The sequence below is a fragment of the Cydia amplana genome, chromosome 15, assembly GCF_948474715.1.
Source record: "Cydia amplana chromosome 15, ilCydAmpl1.1, whole genome shotgun sequence".
Lineage (NCBI taxonomy): Eukaryota > Metazoa > Arthropoda > Insecta > Lepidoptera > Tortricidae > Cydia > Cydia amplana.
In genome coordinates, this window is record NC_086083.1 from 11,160,294 (window position 1) to 11,176,555 (window position 16,262).

Genomic DNA, 16,262 nt, shown 5'->3' on the forward strand with positions numbered 1-16,262 from the left:
TGGTTGCCGCCGTTCGAGAAACTACTCAATTAGCATCCATAGGCACTGGAACGGCGCGCCATTGCACAAGTTTCGATGCACGTCAAGGAAAAAATAATACAGCAATGTAATTTTTATGTATTTAGGACCATAATTATTTTTTCTAAAATATAGGAACAAGATCTAAAGAGTCTGACCGAATTTTCTAAACTGTACTTTACTATACGATGTTTTTCGTATTAAGGATGTTTTTATATATAAACGCTCACCTTATGAACTTGCGTCTCCGAGAACGACCTCGCCCTGAGGTCCAGCGCTCGCTCTAATACTGTCCTCAGGACATACATGACGGCGTCGCATTGCAGCAGGCTTGCTAGGAGACGAAAGGGCGCCGTCAACTTGGGGAGTGGCGGCGGCGGGCAACATTCAGGGAGACCTGTACAAAATGTACAAGTTTTCAGTAAAAGGGCGCATATACGACAGTTGATCTCGTTTTCCAATATTAGGCAAAAAATTGTAAAGATGGGACCCAAGTAAGTAGTGAAACACCAGGAGTGCCGAGTAAATACTGTAATTTATTGATTAAAAACTGGTATTTATATAAACCTAGGGAATTTAGGTTACACGTGTTTAGGTGGGGAGACTTACACGTGGATGGTGTCGGTGTCCAGTAGCATGACCTAAATTCCCTTCCTTATGTGGAGGAGAGTCATCTTACATGACTCTCCGTATATGGATACATTCCTAACCTAATATGGAGGAGAGTCATATTACATGCCTCTCCTTATATGTATTACAATAATAATATATCAAGTTACTTATACCTACATTCCAAAATACTTGCAAAAAATATTTTCCATAACATCGAAACTAGCAACACATCTCATAATATTCATTAAAGTATTCTAAATTTGGGCACTAATGTAGCAAATTCACTACAAATTCAACTTGCATTGGAATGGTCGGACAGACAGACCCACGAGTGATCCCATAAGGGTTCCGTTTTTTTCCTTTTGAGGTACGGAACCCTAAAAAATCGGCCCGAGTGAAAAGCACAACAATATACAGCGACTTGACTCCTAAAAAATATTCTTTACTGTAGTGGTTGAATAACTTGTCGTAAAATCATACATTTAAAGCGAACAACCTCCAAGCCGCCGCTTTAGTTAACCTGAAGTCTACTCTACAACCTACGCAATAAAGACTAAATCTCACCAGCAGCCTTCCTCCTACTCCTTTTCTTCTTCACTGCTAGAAAGCTCTTCCCTAGTGTAGTGATACAAGAATGTGTCGTATTCGTCGTACAGATGTGGTTTCAGCTTGTAGACGTCACGGTTAACTTCATGGACTTGCACAACTAATAATCAACCTAAAATCTACTTTACAGCCTACGTAATTAAGATCAAATCTCACCAGCAGCCTTCCTCCTACTCCGCTGTTCTTCTTCACTCCTAGAAAGCTCTTCCCTAGTGTAGTGATAGAAGAATGTGTCGTATTCGTCGTATAGATGTGGTTTCAGCTTGTAGACGTCACGGTTAACTTCATGGATTTACACAACTAATAATCAACCTAAAATCTACTTTACAGCCTACGTAGTTAAGATCAAATCTCACCAGCAGCCTTTCTCCTACTCCTCTGTTCTTTTTAATTCCAAGCTCTTCCCTAGTGTAGTGATAGAAGAATGTGTCGTATTCGTCGTACAGATGTGGTTTCAGCTTGTAGATGCCTCGGTTAACTTCATGGACTTACACAACTAATAATCAACCTAAAATCTACTTTACAGCCTACGTAGTTAAGATCAAATCTCACCAGCAGCCTTTCTCCTACTCCTCTGTTCTTTTTAATTCCAAGCTCTTCCCTAGTGTAGTGATAGAAGAATGTGTCGTATTCGTCGTACAGGTGTGGTTTCAGCTTGTAGACGTCACGGTTAACTTCATAGACTTGCACAACTAATAATCAACCTAAAATCGACTTTACAGCCTACGTAATTAAGATCAAATCTCACCAGCAGCCTTCCTCCTACTCGTCTGTTCTTCTTCACTCCTAGAAAGCTCTTCCCTAGTGTAGTGATAGAAGAATGTGTCGTATTCGTCGTACAGGTGTGGTTTCAGCTTGTAGACGTCACGGTTAACTTCATGGACTTGCACAACTAATAATCAACCTAAAATCGACTTTACAACCTACGTAGTTAAGATCAAATCTCACCAGCAGCCTTTCTCCTACTCCTCTGTTCTTTTTCATTCCAAGCTCTTCCCTAGTGTAGTGATAGAAGAATGTGTCGTATTCGTCGTACAGGTGTGGTTTCAGCTTGTAGACGTCACGGTTAACTTCATGGACTTGCACAACTAATAATCAACCTAAAATCGACTTTACAACCTACGTAGTTAAGATCAAATCTCACCAGCAGCCTTTCTCCTACTCCTCTGTTCTTTTTCATTCCAAGCTCTTCCCCAGTGTAGTGATAGAAGAATGTGTCGTATTCGTCGTACAGGTGTGGTTTCAGCTTGTAGACGTCACGGTTAACTTCATGGACTTACACAACTAATAATCAACCTAAAATCTACTTTACAACCTACGTAATTAAGATCAAATCTTACCAGCAGCCTTCCTCCTACTCCTCTGTTCTTCTTCACTCCTAGAAAGCTCTTCCCTAGTGTAGTGATAGAAGAATGTGTCGTATTCGTCGTATAGATGTGGTTTCAGCTTGTAGACGTCACGGTTAACTTCATGGACTTGCACAACTAATAATCAACCTAAAATCGACTTTACAACCTACGTACTTAAGATCAAATCTCACCAGCAGCCTTCCTCCTACTCCTCTGTTCTTCTTCACTCCTAGAAAGCTCTTCCCTAGTGTAGTGATAGAAGAATGTGTCGTATTCGTCGTATAGATGTGGTTTCAGCTTGTAGACGCCTCGGTTATTGCCCCCCGTGGGCTTTATGAAGTCGGCGACCTCGTGAATGACGGCTTCTAGGCCTGTTTCGTGGAGCTGGTCTTCGGGGAGCGATCTGAGTAAAAAACATGTCACAATATACCGTAAATAAACTTATATCGAGCGGGATATGAACCGTGATTACCTTTTGTATATCGGGGGTTTTGTTGTTTTCGTAATATCGGGAGCTCGAAAAGAATACAAAAGGTAATCACGGTTCATATCCCGGTCGATATAAGTCTAGTGAAACTAACCGTGAATCATTAAAAACTGTTACCGTACATACATTTCGCGTCTCAATGTTACCGGGTCACTAAGTTTAATTTATTGAACGAGTTACATTTTTGAGAGTTGAGAATTTAATTGTTGCGTGCATTGTGTCAAATTATTGTGTTTTACGGTAATAAAATGTCCTTAGAACTTCAGTACATTCTGTTTGTATACATCACCATACCCGCCATTATGTCTGTGATTTTTTTTTTTATTTATTTAGAAACAGTCTTATAAACATGTAGGTAAATAAGCTAAACAGCTAGAATTTTTTATAATGTAGACCTATAGTTTCCTATATGCAAAACATATTTTGTAATAAACTTAATACTATGAAATGCTATCTGAGTAGGTATAACAACTGTAAAAAGTAACAAATAATGAGATATCTTTACCTAACTTTCACACGAATTTAATAAAGAATAGACCTTCTTTTTAAATAAGTGATCACTAATCACGGTGACATAATGGTGGGTATGGTGATGTACTGATCACTGATCATACAAATATGTTTTTACATTGTTTGTTTGACGTACCTGTTAAGTTCAGAGTGCGGCATGGGTTTGACACATAGCATCTGTATAATCTCTTTTTTTGTTCTGTCTTCATTGGTGACCTCTCCAACACCAGGTACATATCGGGATCCCACCACTGAGGACAAATAGAATTAAAACTAAATTGTACAAAAAGCAACATATTAGACAGACCGATAGTAAGACTTATCTGATTGAAATAAGGTTTATGGTGAAGATACATGGTTCCACTTGGTATCTGCACGTGGGAAGAGCTCGAAACAGAGCACGATAAGATAAGCTCGAGAGACCCACGAATGTGGTCGCAAATGCCGGTCTGGCATTGGTTTATAAAAAGATCGAACGTGCGTTACATAATTATGTCAATATGTAGATTTGTAGGAGGCCTTCCTCCCGCGGACGCTCCGGCTGTGGAATGAGCTCCCTTCCGAGGTTCTCCCGAGGGTCTACGATATGGGGTTCTTCAAAAAAGGAGTGTACAGGTTTTTAAAAAAAGGTCGGCAACGCGCATGTAACACCTCTGGAGTTGCAGGCGTCCATAGGCTACGGCGACTGCTTACCATCAGGCGGCCCGTATGCTTGTTTGCCACCTATGTGGTATAAAAAAAAAGGCCTCATGATGAAGGTTTATGAATGCTTAAATAACTTACCAGTAATCAGTAGCCCTAGGAACTCCTCAAGCATGCTAATGGTGTGCCTCAAGGCATCATCTTCGACCCCTCTTTGTTCGAAGTCCGACGCGGCCCAGTCCAGGAGGTTGAACTTGTTCAATACGTGGATTATGAACTCGTTGCTTTCTATGAGAGATGCTCCGATCTGTGAAGGATGTGATCTGTTAGTACTTCTATATACGGTGAACTGAAAGGAGGCAATTTACAGTATGCATTATTCATAATTTATACATCAGATTTCATACCAATTACGAGTATTTACACGGAGTCTCTTGTGGCAAACGTAAATATAAAAGAAACGAGTAATACTTGAAGGGCATAATACTGATATGGCAACACATTTAAACGTCGAAAATGCAACTCGGTGCTTTTATAACCTTTTTTATGGCCTGTATGCTTTTTTTGGAAGTCGCGGGGGCACTTTTTTATTGATCAAGAAATCTTGTGAAATCTTACAAATAAGTTGAGCAGGAAATGTCGGATTTCGGACCCTTGGCTCCGAACAATTAATTATAGTTTGTCAAAGGACTGTCTCATTTCAAACATTGGCAGAGAGAATCATACTATCTTTGTCTTACACTAGTACTGGCACCCTTTAGGATGAGGATGAGTATATAGTTTTTTTGCTCTTATTTACTGTTTACTGACAATTTGGTTTGACCAACTATAGTTAGCAATGACGAAAGAGAGGGAATGTATTATGTACACACCTGCAGCATGACGACGTCTCTGTCCAGCATCTCGGCGCGGCACTTGACGTTGTGGTAGAAGTACAGCTGGTTGAGCAACGCGAACCCGTTCCGCCGCCACATGCCGGCGTGGACCTGCGCGATCATGGCCATCGTACGCAGCACCGGCTCTGCAATCAAACAAAAATAAATTACGATTACTTTAGGATACTTTTAAAATATCTGCCTAAAACGAAACAAGACTGCTTCAGAATCCTTGGCGTGTCGCGCGTCGTTTGGACAGAAAGGCCGTGAGTCTGTAAGCCGTGTCGCATCTTCAATCCGCGCTAACAAACCTCCTCCTTCTTCTTTCCCTTTTCCCACTTTAGGTGGGGTCGGCTTTCCTAATTAATTTACGCCAGGCACTTCTGTCCTGGATTGTCTTTATGTCTAAATTGGCATGCTTTATTGTTCGGGTCATGTTTGTCCACCAGGTGCCGGGCGGGCGCCCTTTACCGCGTTTTTTTTCAGGCAATTCCAGCGCCTTACGAACCACATTGTCATCGTCTCTTCGCATAACGTGTCCGTACCATCTTAGTTGACCTTCTGTAATTTTTCAAGTATTGGAGCTACCATGAAACTACCTCTTACATGTCCGTTTCTAATTTTATCTGGTCTAGTAACACCCCCCGACCATCACAACATTTTCATTTACGTCGGAGTAGTTTAATTCATTAAAAAAAAAACCGACTCGTGACAAATCGGCTGACGAACACCGCGTTGCACCGACCATGTGATAGACAGCCGTTCTGCAGCGGGGTGCGAACTGTCTTGTGATTTTTATATACGTTTATCTCGGGCTAAATAGGCTTGGATAGCATATCTTCCTAAGGTCCAAGGTCCTACCAATAAACCTATTCAGTTCGATGTAATTTAAACCATGGTCAATTGGAACAGAGTCGCTTTTACTAGACTTATATCGACTGGGATATGAACCGTGATTACATTTTGTCTAGTGAAACTAACCATGAATCATTCAAAACTGTTAGTCGCTTTTGCTTTGTTTCGTTCAATTTTCAATCCTATTTCCTAAAATTTAGGTTCAAATTAGTGGCCAATTTTGGATGTTTTGTTTGTATGGCTGGGCCCTTGGAGGCTATACATTTGAGCAACTCACCAATAAGTTCCTCAGGCGGAGGCTTCGGTCGGTCCTGGCGGTCGAACTCGGGGCTGTGGTAGTTCAAGCCGTGCTTGTGTAGCGACAGATGAAGACCGGCCAGGAACCGGGACAGGGGCCGGTGGATGGAAACGGGCTCGGTAGACACGTCGTAGGGTATCACTGATGCTGATTGGTTGCCGAGTTCTGAAAAATAAGGTGATGTAACATGTTTCGACGATTTTGAACCTTATCTAGTTGCATTAAGGTTCACAATGTTATAGGGCCAGTGCGCGTGGGAGGGTCGGCTTATGTTAAGTTTTTAATTTAGGCTACAAGGTCGCCTAGTACTTCACGCCGGTTTCGTTAAATTGTCAAACAAATCAAAATCGTCTCTATTTCCGACACTAAAAGTTCGAATTTCAGTAGCTAATTTGGAATTATTTTTTGTATGGCTGCCAGATGTATGGGCTGTTTATGTGTTGATCAACTATTTCTTGTTGTTATTCTGTCCGGTCAGCCAAGAGACAATAGTAGCATAGTTTGTTAGAAGACATTGTACACCAACTTTTTCAGCAATGGAAAAGGTTATAAGTATCACAAAAAAGCGTGTTTGTTGAATTTACATGTCTAAAAATCTGGTTTTAAAGTTTGACCCAGGAGAACGCACAGACAAGACATCCTCTAGACTGAGCATAGTAACGCTACCCCCTCTGCCACTTATACGGTAGTTTTACTCCATCTTCGAGTCAATCCCGTGCCGTGATTGGTCCGTGTCTTTGAACGGACCAATCACGGCACGGGATTCGCTCACCTCGTCCCCCCGCACCCCCGTATTTTTGGCAGCATCGGTTTCATGAAATAATTGCTCTAAACTCCGTCTAGAGGATTCCTAGTCTATGGGAGAACGTAACCATGGCAACGAGTGACAGGAAGAAGTTGATTCACCCTTATATAAGGTTAATAATACCTTTGACTTGTCTCGGCTGGTAGGTGATAGTGTCGGCGTGACGGCGCAACGCCATGCGATACGCGGAAGCGCACAGCGCGCGTTCTAACGCACACCACTCTAAGGAGAGAGTGATGCTGTGAGCTAGCTTCACGTGCAGGTTGAACGCGGACTCCCATTCGGGTTCATATTCCATGTGTTGACCAACCTGTGAACACGGTTTTAATTAGATGTGACAAATGGAAGACAAAAAAAAATGTCTGCACACAATCTGCCCCAAAATCTATAACCGTGTCTCTGAAGACATTAAAACTGCGAATAGCAATAATCCATTCGTACTGAAACTTAAAAAATACCTAGGCTCTGCTGCCTACTATTCGTTGAATGAATTCTTCATTTAGGAATGGCACATGAGGGCTGCACGTAATATTAATATTAATTTATAATAAATAATGTACCTAGTGTAATATTGATAATTAAATGTAAATATAGTAATGTAATTTAAATATAGAATAGTAATTATTTATGACGTGTAAAATTGTATTTTATTAATAAATATTTGAATTGAATTGAATATGGTCGATGTGGTAAACAGGAATCAATCTGTCTGGGTTCGAATGTAAGGGCATTTATTTGTGTGACGAGCACAGATATTTGTTCCTGAGTCATGTGTTTATATGTATATAAGTATGTATTTATCTATTTAAGTATGTATATCGTCGCTTAGCACCCATAGTACAAGCTTTGCTTAGTTTGGGGCTAGGTTGCTCTGTATAAGATGTCCCCTGATATTTATTTATTTATTTATGAAGGCGTGTATAACAGGGACCCGTTTCTCAAAATGTTGTAACTTGTAATGCAAGCGGATGTCACTTTTTGACAGCTTTTGTTAGAAAGGGACTTCCACTTGTATTACAAGTTACAAGCTTTTGAGAAACGGGTCCCACGTCCACAGTAACAAACGGTACACTTACGAGTCTTGAATTTCAAGAATTTTAAGGCTAAAAATCATAACTCAACTGGAAAGAAATGTTATGCTCGAAAGGCAAAACCTTATAAGTTACTAGCGACCCGCCCCGGCTTCGCACGTGTTAACAAATTATACTTAAATCTTCCTCTTGAATCACTCTATGTATTTAAAAAAAACCGCATCAAAACCAATTTAGCTAGGACCCTAAATGGCTTAACAATCCCGTGTGGTGAATGTACAGATACAACATACATTAGTTACTCACCTGTCTGACCACAGAGTCCATACCCTGCATCATCACCAGCAGGTTCAGCATCAGCGACAATCCGTGCAGGAAGCCCTTCCTCAGGTCGTCATCGAAACTGGTCGGCAAGGACCCGAGCAGGTACTTCACGTCGTAAAGGACGAACTGGGCGCGTTTGAACGCCATAGAGACGTGGTTGCGGTCGAACTCTAGGCGACCCTGGGGACAAAAGGTTAGTGTAAGTAGAAGTACCACAGTTGTCAATTAGTTTCACGAAGCGCAATATAATCTGAACCTTTAATCAGAATGTTAAGGTTGAAATTCCAATGAGTCTTTCGAATAGGCTTTGGACTCCGGTTGAGGCCATAGGTATGCAACAGCAACACATTGTGTGCAGCATGTGGCTTAAACGGGAGGCCAGAGCCTTATAACAACTGACCCATATAATAAATAGTGACATAGGGATGAACGATGTACAACAAGCACCAGCAGCTAAGCGGGTGAGGAGTTTAGAAATATACTTGCACTCTTGTCAGTACTGAAGTCGTGCCAAGATCCTGCGGAATACTTCGCCCGCTGGCTCAACCGTACAGTTAAAAGACCATCCGTAAACCTTATTGCAACGAAATAAGGTCTATCATACTTCATTTCTGTTAGTACCTTGCTCTTGCACCGACGAAAGTATTCATAACTACGAACAGCACGTCATGCTTAGCTATTAGATGTTGAGCTAATGTATGCGGAGTGTACAGTTGTACGGACAGAGACAAGTTAGAGTGAGACAGTACCTTGCTATTGATCCGTCTGTTGCACTCGCTCACGAACGTGTTCATGACCACGAACAACGCGTCATGCTTGGCGATTAGATGCTGGGCTAATGTAGGCGGAGTGTACAGTTGTACGGAGAGAGACGGGTTAGAGTGAGACAGTACCTTGCTATTGATCCGTCTGTTGCACTCGCTCACGAACGTGTTCATGACCACGAACAACGCGTCATGCTTGGCGATTAGATGCTGGGCTAATGTAGGCGGAGTGTACAGTTGTACGGAGAGAGACGGGTTAGAGTGAGACAGTACCTTGCTATTGATCCGTCTGTTGCACTCGCTCACGAACGTGTTCATGACCACGAACAACGCGTCATGCTTGGCGATTAGATGTTGGGCTAATGTAGGCGGAAAATACAGTTGTACGGAGAGAGACAAGTTAGAGTGAGACAGTACCTTGCTATTGATCCGTCTGTTGCACTCGCTCACGAATGTGTTCATGACCACGAACAGCGCGTCATGCTTGGCTATTAGATGCTGGGCTAATGTAGGCGGAGTGTACAGTAGTACGGAGAGAGACGGGTTAGAGTGAGACAGTACCTTGCTATTAATCCGTCTGTTGCACTCGCTCACGAACGTGTTCATGACCACGAACCGCGCGTCATGCTTGGCTATTAGATGTTGGGCTAATGTAGGCGGAGAGTACAGTTGTATGGAAATAGACAAGTTAGAGTGAGACAGTACCTTGCTATTGATCCGTCTGTTGCACTCGCTCACAAACGTGTTCATGACCACGAACAACGCGTCATGCTTGGCGATTAGATGCTGGGCTAATGTAGGCGGAGTGTACAGTTGTACGGAGAGAGACGAGACGGAGAACGAGTGGTCGTGGTCGTCACGGATGAAGTCCTTGAGGATCGAGCCTGGAATAGAAAAAAAAAAGTCATTTGTCGTATTGATAAAGATTGTCACTCTTCTTATTAGGGTAAGTAATTCAATGGGTAGTGAAGGGACATCAGAAACTGTAAGATTGTATAGTTAAACTTGTACTACGAGACCATGAGGCCAATTTTGGAGATAGTGTTTGTGAGTTTTTTTCGTTTTCTCATACAGATCTATCTAGCTAGATCTAGCTGTCCCTAATAGTCTGCACTTACTATAGTTCTTAGTGAACAATATAGCCATAGTCTTCTTAGTAGTATAATCCATGAGCGTCGTAGCGATGAGCAGCCTATGCCACGCAGTCCTAGCGGCCTTCCACATCCGACAGTCGTTCTGCATAACGCCGACGGCCACGCCGCCGCCGCCGCTGAGGGAGGTAGCGCCGCTTGGGACACTTACCATAGTTCTTAGTGAACAATATAGCCATAGTCTTCTTAGTAGTATAATCCATGAGCGTCGTAGCGATGAGCAGCCTATGCCACGCAGTCCGAGCGGCCTTCCACATCCGACAGTCGTTCTGCATAACGCCGACGGCCACGCCGCCGCCGCCGCTGAGGGAGGTAGCGCCGCTTGGGACACTTACCATAGTTCTTAGTGAACAATATAGCCATAGTCTTCTTAGTAGTATAATCCATGAGCGTCGTAGCGATGAGCAGCCTATGCCACGCAGTCCTAGCGGCCTTCCACATCCGACAGTCGTTCTGCATAACGCCGACGGCCACGCCGCCGCCGCCGAGGGAGGTAGCGCCGATGGGCCCGGCGTCTTCGCCGAGAGTTACTTGGGACACTTACCATAGTTTTTAGTGAACAATATAGCCATAGTCTTCTTAGTAGTGTAATCCATGAGCGTCGTAGCGATGAGCAGCCTATGCCACGCAGTCCTAGCGGCCTTCCACATCCGACAGTCGTTCTGCATAACGCCGACGGCCACGCCGCCGCCGCCGAGGGAGGTAGCGCCGATGGGCCCGGCGTCTTCGCCGAGAGTTACTTGGGACACTTACCATAGTTTTTAGTGAACAATATAGCCATAGTCTTCTTAGTAGTGTAATCCATGAGCGTCGTAGCGATGAGCAGCCTATGCCACGCAGTCCTAGCGGCCTTCCACATCCGACAGTCGTTCTGCATAACGCCGACGGCCACGCCGCCGCCGCCGCTGAGGGAGGTAGCGCCGATGGGCCCGGCGTCTTCGCCGAGAGTTACTTGGGACACTTACCATAGTTCTTAGTGAACAGTATAGCCATAGTCTTCTTAGTAGTATAATCCATGAGCGTCGTAGCGATGAGCAGTCTATGCCACGCAGTCCTAGCGGCCTTCCACATCCGACAGTCGTTCTGCATAACGCCGACGGCCACGCCGCCGCCGCTGAGGGAGGTAGCGCCGATGGGCCCGGCGTCTTCGCCGAGAGTTACTTGGGACACTTACCATAGTTTTTAGTGAACAATATAGCCATAGTCTTCTTAGTAGTATAATCCATGAGCGTCGTAGCGATGAGCAGCCTATGCCACGCAGTCCTAGCGGCCTTCCACATCCGACAGTCGTTCTGCATAACGCCGACGGCCACGCCGCCGCCGCTGAGGGAGGTAGCGCCGATGGGCCCGGCGTCTTCGCCGAGAGTTACTTGGGACACTTACCATAGTTTTTAGTGAACAATATAGCCATAGTCTTCTTAGTAGTGTAATCCATGAGCGTCGTAGCGATGAGCAGCCTATGCCACGCAGTCCTAGCGGCCTTCCACATCCGACAGTCGTTCTGCATAACGCCGACGGCCACCCCGCCGCCGCCGCTGAGGGAGGTAGCGCCGATGGGCCCGGCGTCTTCGCCGAGAGCTACTAGTGACACCGCGAGGCGGAGTGAAGGCTCTTGCGCTACGAAGTTTTGGAGCCTGGGGGAGTTTTTTGTGATATAAATGGGATTTAGAGTTTGATTTGTTAGTTAAGATTTGGGATACATCATAAGTTTAATTCGGTTAGATATACGACTTTCATAAGTCTTAACAATAAAAATAAAATCGTGTATTTAAAAAATGTATTTCTTGTATAATTTATGATTAGTTTAATGTTTAAACGTTGTCATTACTCAATTTGTTTTGAATTAGTTCACATTTGGGAGAGGTCTAAATAGTGTAATAAAAACTACTTACCACCTAGCCCGAGGTTTAAATCAACACTTTACCATCGTGCATCATGACTACGACTTCATTAGAGATGCCTAAGATTAAAGGGGAACTTACCAAACCCATGATAGAGTGCCTCGAATAGTTTAACAGCTGTGCTAATACACCCCCAACATTTTTACCCCTTGCATCGGTTGTTAACATTAACCGAGCCCTATTCCTACCCACTGATCTGTACGAAGAAACCTGTAGGTTCATCATATTTATGGTGACCGAACATGCGAGAGACTTAGGGCCTTTTGCACCATGCACTAATCCAGGGTTAACCAGTTAAACCTGGAGTTACCATGGCTACCAGTACAATTTGACGTTGGGTTAACGGTTTAACCCCGGGTTAGCGGGATGGTGCGAGTGGCGCTTAGAGACACAGTGCGAGAAAGAAAAAAATAAAGACTTACCATTGTAATAGCTTCATGGCGAACGTCTGGTGTGCTAGCACGTGCGCGTGCATGACGAGGACCTTCAGCGCGGGACCGGTGCGGGACGTGAACCTTTCGAACATCGCCGTGCAGCTGGTTAACATGGTAACACCGCTCACACACAACCGAGCCCAACAGCGTACGGCGCTATCGACATTGGCGACAGTGATCTTGACAAAACGCGTTTGACTTAGTTATGCAACTTACGCACTAGATATGGGGTTTTTAACCGGTCCGCGGACCACTGATGGTCCAGAGCAGTGGCTCCCAAAGCTAACTGGGCTCCGACCCACCTAACTAAAACTGCCGAATTTGCGACTTACTTTTTGGCAGTGTTAAATAGGGAGCATGAAATATTATTCATTCATTCATTTTTATTTATAATATCAATAATATTACATGTCAATTGTGTATAATAATATAAATATGTAATAAATTTAGTTAATAAATAAAGGTTCAAATAAATGTGATTAACTATTCGTTAACCTGCCATTTAAGAATTTTTAGAACTGCCATTTAAGAACTTTTCAGTTTTCTTTTAAAACAATCTACAGAAGGAGCTGAGGTTATAGTTACTGGCAGCTTGTTGTAGACAGTTGGAGATATTAGCGGCTGTTAACCCGATCGGTCGGCATCTCGTCTTATGTTTCATTTAGGGCCCACTCAAAATGCGCTCGCGAGCCATAGTTTGGGAAATGCTGGTCCAGAGACACTTGAAGTGGTCCGCGAAGTTTTAAATATCTCAATCAAGATCACGATCACTTGTGCAAATGTCGAATAGCAGCCCTCATAACATTGCCATCAAAGTAAACATCGTTCAATTATAAAATAACACAAGGTCGCGTCTAGTGAGTATAGACATTTTCACAAAATTTTGGGAGCATTCCATTGGTATTGTTTTGGAAGCCAAGATTTGGTTTAAATTTGAATGTCTTTTAACCAAAATATGGCTTCTTAGCATATTCAGAAGTATTTAAGCCTTTATACGGCAGAGGGAATATATTTTCCACATGACTTTGAACTTTGTTTCATAGTGATAGGGTTCATTTTTGCATAATATCTGACACCCTTATGCCTTATAAAAGGTTAAAAGAATAGCGTCCATAAGTGACATATTTGTGGAATTCTCCTTTGTCGTATTTGATGGCAATGATACGCACGCAAAACAAGGAAAGTATGCAGATTAGAGTCAAGCAAAAAAGGGTTAGTTAGAGAGAAACTTAAGACTAATGTTAGTCACTAACTACCTAAATAGCAACCTGTATTTAAAGGTTTTAAAATTGTAATTCATGGTCTAATTATGTTAGGTCCAGTAATGTTTGATTATGGGACATTATCATAATATCTTTCTGTATGATTTTGCAATAAGATAATTATTTATTGTAAAGCGGGCTTTATGTGTCAAGACAAAAAGTCCCAGTATCATACAAAATCGATCAAGTAATTTTTTTTCGTATTTTATACCACACCACCACCAATATATATGTTGAAGTGGTCAGGCAAGTAATTGAAGTTGACCGAAGCTATCGGATATTTAAATAAAATACATATATATTGATCGACCAAAGAATGATTAACTCGCAATTGTTTGCTTTTTACAATTTTGCTATATATTTTTATTTGATAGCTGTGGTCAGGAGTCCGTCTCAAGAAATCTATGAACTTATCATATGATGAAATATGTTGTGAAGTCCTTACATTAGGACGACGTTGCCATTTGTATTACAAGTTACAAACTTTAAATGGACTGCATGTTTATGGCGAATCAATAAAATGTAATATTCAATAGTAAAGTGTAATAGGTATAAACAAGTAGGAACCCTTTGCCAGATAGTTTATGATAACAACTTAGATTTTGTGCATAACTAAAGCTGCTAATAGGGGTTTATTTAAACTATATCACACTTTACGATTCAATTCATTATTTATGTACAGTTTCGTTAAAGTATATTTAACAATTTCTGAATAGCCGTCAGCAAATTGAAATGTTTTTTACATTACAATCACTACTGCCAGTCTGTGATTTTTTTTCGATATCTTCCACCCGTTTATTAGAAGTCTTTATAAATTTAATTTGACTAAACAAAGTCCAAATAAGCGACCGAGACGCTTGTAATCAATAATTCGTTTCCTCTACAGGAGCTTAATTAATCGGGTGGAAAGAAAATTCTTAAGATCACAAAGAACATTGCAACCAGCCCACGGATGATACCATCACGCTCCGCGATTGTTAAGCCATTTAGGGTTCTAGCTAAACTGGTGATTCCATAGCGTAAGTATGGAACAACCAATTTAGCTACGACCCTAAATGGCCTAACAAACCCGTGTGGTGACTGTACATACAAATATGGGGTACAGTAAAATGTACATATAAATCATAGAAGGTAGGATCCTATAGAAGTGGTATAACGCGTGCCTCCGTGAGGGACAAAACATACGCAATGCGACACTATGATTGGTCGAATTTATTTTTTGCCCACCATAATCGATACTAATTTACGGTGGGGAATAAAAAAAATGTGAGACTGTGACAAGGACAAACTATAATAGCGGTCTTTTCCCCCCACCCCTCATGCACGATCCAGTTAAAATACTAGATTCATGATATAAATTCACAGTGACTCACATCTCGATGTCGTTCTTGAGTTTATCGCAGACCTGGAAGGAGCTGCACTTGACGAGCGCGCGGCCCTCGCGGTCGATTAGGGACACCAGTTCCACGGCGTCGCGGTGGTTCACCTTCATCACGCGGGTCAGGGTGGTTATCACCTGTGACAACAACAATTAATAATAAATTAATATTATAGGGTGAAGAACACAGAGTTTCGCTCCAAAACCCGATGGTGAAGACCGCCAGGCTAAAGCTTTAGATTCCTCCGAAAACGGTGCCGTCATATTACGGCCGCTATATAGCGTTGACTGACGTCACTAGAACGTTGTCTATGTAAACAAGATGGCGCGGTTTCCTAGACGGCGTTACGTTACGTTGATTGTCAACGTAACGTAAGATGACGGCCGTCATGACGGTGTCGATAGTTTCGTGAACGTTTTATTAGATAGCGGTGACGCCATTTTGAATAAATGACACGAGATTTGAATAAATGATTCCATACTACGATTATTTTCCTCTTCTGATGATATTTCATCGTCCAAGTAAATTATAGATGATCAAGCAAATCTTGTCAGTAGGAAAAGGCGCGAAATTCAAATTTTCTATAGGACGTTATCCCATCGCGCCTACATTTTTCAAATTTGCCGCTTTGACCTTGGTGGATGACGGTGTGTTATGACGCCGTGGTACTTTCCACATGTCGCTACCGTAAAGACGGCCGTCTTTTGCGGCCGCTATATGACGGCCGTCATATGACGGCACCGTTTTCGGAGGAATCCAAAGCTTAAAGTGGGACTGGGCTGGACATGTCTGCCGGATGCATGATGACAGATGGCCGCCAAAAGAGTCACTAGCTGGCATCCCCAGTGTAGTCGAGGCAGAGGCAGACCGAGAAAGAGATGGCGGGGCGACTTGGATGCATTACAGCGGGATTGGCGGGATCTTGCTCAGCACAGGGAGGATTGGAAAAGGAGAGGGGA

The 16,262-nt window shown here is 42.8% G+C and overlaps 1 protein-coding gene across 1 annotated transcript in view; it reads right to left on the reverse strand.

Moving 5' to 3' along the window:
• The window catches only part of LOC134654587 (E3 ubiquitin-protein ligase UBR1), a 47,300-nt gene that overhangs the window by 14,706 nt on the left and 16,332 nt on the right, over nucleotides 1-16,262 (reverse strand). The window contains exons 8-19 of the mRNA XM_063510056.1: nucleotides 15,298-15,440; nucleotides 12,651-12,764; nucleotides 11,711-11,961; nucleotides 9,882-10,060; nucleotides 8,395-8,592; nucleotides 7,181-7,367; nucleotides 6,232-6,417; nucleotides 5,097-5,245; nucleotides 4,366-4,531; nucleotides 3,719-3,833; nucleotides 2,777-2,988; nucleotides 249-415 (exon numbers count right to left, since the gene is read on the reverse strand). Of these exons, the coding sequence (XP_063366126.1) occupies nucleotides 249-415; nucleotides 2,777-2,988; nucleotides 3,719-3,833; nucleotides 4,366-4,531; nucleotides 5,097-5,245; nucleotides 6,232-6,417; nucleotides 7,181-7,367; nucleotides 8,395-8,592; nucleotides 9,882-10,060; nucleotides 11,711-11,961; nucleotides 12,651-12,764; nucleotides 15,298-15,440 (2,067 nt within the window). The remainder of the gene's footprint in view (nucleotides 1-248; nucleotides 416-2,776; nucleotides 2,989-3,718; nucleotides 3,834-4,365; nucleotides 4,532-5,096; nucleotides 5,246-6,231; nucleotides 6,418-7,180; nucleotides 7,368-8,394; nucleotides 8,593-9,881; nucleotides 10,061-11,710; nucleotides 11,962-12,650; nucleotides 12,765-15,297; nucleotides 15,441-16,262) is intronic.